Consider the following 4,865-nt stretch of genomic DNA (forward strand, 5'->3'; position numbering starts at 1 on the left):
GACACGTTATCCTATGACTCGGATGCATAATTAATAGTCCACTAAACAATACTGAATATTGCAACGTAACACCTTTCAGTGCTTTGCAAGTGAATACCGAATTCTTTTGTAAATGACTACTGCTCAAAAGGGGCAGAACTCCACCTTTTTCATTATGAATGCATCATATGAGTGTCTCTCCACATGTTATGATGGTTTTGGAATTTGAGAATGAGTGTATCGACATGCTATGGTGGTCTGGGATTTCGGTATCTCAAACATAATTCTGTATCAGAAACATTAACCAATCTTAAGCTTGGTATGCATGCCTACATAAATCTTTTATCTGTAAAAACAGTTTATATTGCAGAACCATTTCCAATCTATTCTGAGGAGCCAGGCTGTGAAATATGTAAAAATTGTCACCAAAGCAAGACGCCTTGCGATAGTCTACATGTTTCTTTAAACTTTTTTACATGAAATCTACCTACTGAGACCTAGAATAATAATCATCCTCAATCAAATTCAACAAGAATGGATTTAACTTGGAGCACTAGTATTTACCATCTGAGTGCTAAACTGTCATGTACTTGAGCACAGCTGCACGAAGCTTTTCCATGAAAGCTGCTGCGTCTTTCTGCAGGTACAGATCAAGGTTGATTTAAAGCATTTAACTTGACTTGAAATAGATTAATCATTAATGATAAAACTACGGAAAAAGCTAAATGCCAAGTATAACACTAGAATAAAAAAAAATGGAAACCTGAATCTCTCGTTTGCTCGAGGAACCTAGTTGGAACTCAACTTCTGCTGGTGAATCTAACATCAAAAGTTACTATACTGCTATGTGCTAGAAAAGTTAGTTTTCTTGCACATTGGAGTAGAGTTTTCCCTCATCACACTGGAGAACTCTTGAATGAAGTTCTTTTTTGATTCAAGGGGACAAGTCTCTCGCCCTAGTATCCATCTTATTAATTCTTATTTTTCCAATTTTCTCTCCTTTACTTTGCCAATGATCTATTAATGAAAAAGGAGGAGAAACAATATGTTTGGGATTTGCATTTCAAGGATCTTTTAATGAAAAAGGAAGAGAAACAATATGTTTGGAACTTGCATTTCAAGTAACCATAGATAAATAAGAAGAATAGACTGAACCTTCTAACAGAAACCATAAAAGAGTGAATGACGGAAAAAGCAGAAGAAAACCAAATAGCAGAAATGTCAAAACAATGAGCTCTCAAGTGAGGAATGAGAAAGTATCACAAGTTTTTCACTAACATTTTAAAGCTCAACTTGATTTTGAACTCTGTCACAGTATACAGAGAAAGAATGCAATAGATGAGGGCATGAGAGAAATATATACCCAGCCAGGATCAGTTCGTCTTAGAGAATTGCAATGATATTAACGTCATCACCACAAAAATTCTTATTCTTGATAAAAATGATGAAATTAGCATTTATCAGTTATCACGTTAAGAAAGTTAGAATAAAGAAGATGCAGATGTTTCCTGCACATCCTCCTGGTAAATGTGAAATAACAAAGAATGGTTTTGACAGACTATTTACAATGAAAAATAGCTAGAAGGTTAACTAAAAAATCTGACCCATCATATGGTTTATGGAGGCAAAAGAGACTAGATTGTCCAACCATTAAGAAAGGTGGCAAGTCAATCTCAACCAAGGGTGAGTTGTGGACTAAAAGAAGCATAATGATAAGAATTTGGCCTCATCTAGCAATATAGAGGTCTTGTTCTTTCTCTTTCTTAAGGGAATTCAATGGAAAGTTTTGCGACAGTAAGATAGAAAAGTTCAAAGTCAACTTAAGCTTAAGAGGTAAGGACACAATATAACATTTGTATCAATCTAACCCTAGGAAATCATTAGATTTCAAGCTGGGTGGTAATTCTACATCACGATTTTTCGCCACAGTGCACACGCATAGGCCTTGTATTTCTGGTCATGGTACCTTCTAGAATAATTCACTATTATATGTTCTGTGTTTCATAGACTTCTTGCGGTCTTGCAATTTAAAGAATTAGCATGATCTATAGTATTAACGTTGTGTTCCACAGAAAGAATTTTCATCCAACAGGTCATACCTGGTTGCTTTGCTGAGCACTTGCTATATTTTCATCAAGAAGGGCCAACAAGGATCTGTTGAGTTCACTCTTCTCAACCATCTCCAACAACTAACACGGTAAAAACACAGAGTCAACATACCTAAGCTAGGCAAAGTAGTAAAACGCACAAGTTAAAAATGGATAAGTGCGAACAAAATGCATACAGTTGCTTTGACATCTTTTGATGTCAAGACTTTTGTTAAGCTTTCCTTTGCCTTTATAAGATCAGTTTGCATTTCATCATAGGCTTCTGTAATGGGACAACAGACCAAGATACATTAGCTTTTAGGGGACTGAAAAAAATTTAAAAGCAACAATAAAATCTCTAAAGCAAAAGTCTGCTGAGACGACTGACCAGTTCCTTCCTGGAGGGCCTTCTGTAATGCTTCCAGCTCAATCAATCTATCCTCCATATCCTACAAAAACATCAGCACTTTCATACAGTAACTTGGCTTAATTATGCAAAATAGGAGTCAGCACACATGAGTAATTTAAAGAATGAACCTCAGTTTTTGAAACAGCAAATCGGAGCTGCCCTAGTTCAAACCGTAGATGCGAGAAAAATTCCTGATTCAATCTGGAGAATACATGTTCATTCAAATTGCAGGGAAAAATTGTCATACTAAGCAACAAATACAAATTGACTCTAAGTTGACAATAAAGCTAAAATTGGAAGAAGCGTACTGTCAAGTATACATTTCAAGTTTAAAAAGGCACACTAACCGCGGCCTCATTCTCGCAATCTCAAACTCAATTTCTTGAGCCTCGGTATCTAGAAAGTACTCTACTAGCTCCGCTGGAGTATCCGGGATATCCCTAGACTAAAAACAAAAAATTTTAAAAAAAAAATGAGTTATCAAAATAATCACAAACACTAGAAACTGAACATAAAAAATATGATTAAGGATATGTTAAGAGAAAACTTACAAGGCGAAGATTTTGGCGACGCTCTTTTTCTTCGCGAACATGTTGCTCAAATGCCTCACGAGCCTCTGCGTCTCTCTCTAGTCGTCTTTGAAATTCTCTTCGGGCTATATGGCCAGTCTGTGGTGGTCCCAATAAGCCCTCTGGGTCCTTCCTTCGCATTAAAGAAAAACAATATTAAGAAAAAAAAAGGTCAAGATTAAGTTCAGAAAGATGAAAGATGAAATTGAGAGATTAATAAACTGTCAGCTGAAATAAGTTACCCATCCAATGCAGGAGATTCTAGGTTTACTTCTTGTTATTGGAAGTGTACGGATATTGAAGGTAATAGAGGTGGCGATGCCGAGAGCAAGAGCGGCCATTTGTGGCCTCTGTTATCAGTTTCTGAGTGTTATCTATGGAGAGTTTGGTTTGTTTTGTTTTATGACGTAATATTGAATTTTAGTTTTTTTTCTTTATGGGGGATGGCGGGAAGTATAACCGTCTGATATTTTCACAGGCCAGGCCTTTGGGCCTGTAAGTGAAAAAGATATATGGACACTTCATACTGAGCCCATATGTGATAGTGGGCTACACAAATATTTCGAGCCCACAAATTTATTTTTTCTTTCAGATTTTTGGTGATCGTCCTCAACTCAATCTATTAGATGTTTCGCGATGTTGTATAATAACAGAAGAAATTCTTCTCAGATATATATATATATATATATATATCGATTTTATTAATAGATGAAAACATATATTAAATTTGAATAAAAAGTATCTTAACACTTATGCATATCTACTTTACAAAATTTACTTTCCTAATCAATTTGTCATAATAAATTAAAATGCATTTAGCATTTTATTAATTAAAAATTGATTGTAATGTGTATATTTTATATTTTATTAAAATAAAAGAATTTCGTCCTTAATTTAATTCAACTCTTCGAAAAATTCACTTTATGATATATTGTTTGGAGTTTCTTAATAATTAATAGACTTAGTTCAAAATAGTCCAGAGGTGGAATCTAGTTTTAGGAAAATTGTCAAAAATATTCTTTAATTAATAAAAATACATCATATTTACTGTGTAAATATTTTTTTTTTAAAATTAAATTTCCATTTTTTTCAAATTTATGTTGTGTTTACTTTTTACTTTTTTAGTTATTTTGCGATTATTTGTCAATTGTTTTTTATTATTTTATCAATAAACAAAATAATTTATAATTAAGAATTTAAAAATCATATTTTTAATATTTTAATACAATAAAAAAATTTAAAAAATAAATATCTTTTTATAATTTTATTTTTATTATTAATCGCCATCCATCATAATTTTACATATACTCCTAGGACCTAATTAAAAGTAATAAGTTTGGCTTACCCCCTAATAATAGTCTTTTCTAACACGTTTTTCTTGATACATAGTATTAAATTTCTATTCAATGGAATGTGCAATGGCATTGATAATTATTAAATCATTTGTTAAAGAAATTATTTTTATTTTGAATAATTGTACATGCTACTCTTATAATTAATATTTAATTTATAGTTTGTCTACAAGATTTCTTTTTTTTTTTAATTTATAGGAGGGTCAATTGGTGATTGACTATACAATATGAAATAGTCATCTCTTTACACTCGTTATAAACGCAAAAATTCACCTAGTAATAATAGTAAACACTGTTGTTACTTGAGTTAGACTTCAAATATAAAAAAATTTTCGGATTGAATAATATTTCACCGTTATAGGTATAAATCTAGTTGGTTAAGTCATAATTAAATCAAAGACAATTAGATTGGTGAAGATATTATAGCCGTACCCAAATACAATATTATGTGATTTTCTCACATTCACAT

At 32.4% G+C, this 4,865-nt stretch overlaps 1 protein-coding gene across 1 annotated transcript; it reads right to left on the reverse strand.

Moving 5' to 3' along the window:
- Positions 1-381: 381 nt before the first annotated feature.
- LOC8272124 lies at positions 382-3,455 on the reverse strand. Its single transcript, XM_002509540.3, has 8 exons — positions 3,287-3,455; positions 3,027-3,173; positions 2,823-2,920; positions 2,604-2,676; positions 2,455-2,515; positions 2,264-2,349; positions 2,079-2,168; positions 382-616 (listed from the first exon to the last, which is right to left on the reverse strand). The coding sequence occupies exons 1-8, from the start codon at positions 3,383-3,385 to the stop codon at positions 554-556; spliced, it is 717 nt and encodes a 238-aa protein (XP_002509586.1). The 5' UTR covers positions 3,386-3,455; the 3' UTR covers positions 382-553.
- Positions 3,456-4,865: the final 1,410 nt, after the last annotated feature.

Source organism: Ricinus communis, chromosome 5 (genome assembly GCF_019578655.1).
Source record: "Ricinus communis isolate WT05 ecotype wild-type chromosome 5, ASM1957865v1, whole genome shotgun sequence".
Lineage (NCBI taxonomy): Eukaryota > Viridiplantae > Streptophyta > Magnoliopsida > Malpighiales > Euphorbiaceae > Ricinus > Ricinus communis.

Bases quoted from the DNA above. Each gene is read 5' to 3' on its own strand.
- LOC8272124 (XM_002509540.3), bottom strand. From the start codon at position 3,385: ATGGCCGCTCTTGCTCTCGGCATCGCCACCTCTATTACCTTCAATATC. The intron at 3,174-3,286 runs GTAACTTATTTC...ATGCGAAGGAAG, and splicing joins GAATCTCCTGCATTGGATGG to GACCCAGAGGGCTTATTGGG. The intron at 2,921-3,026 runs GTAAGTTTTCTC...TTTTGTTTTTAG, and splicing joins GTCGCCAAAATCTTCGCCTT to TCTAGGGATATCCCGGATAC.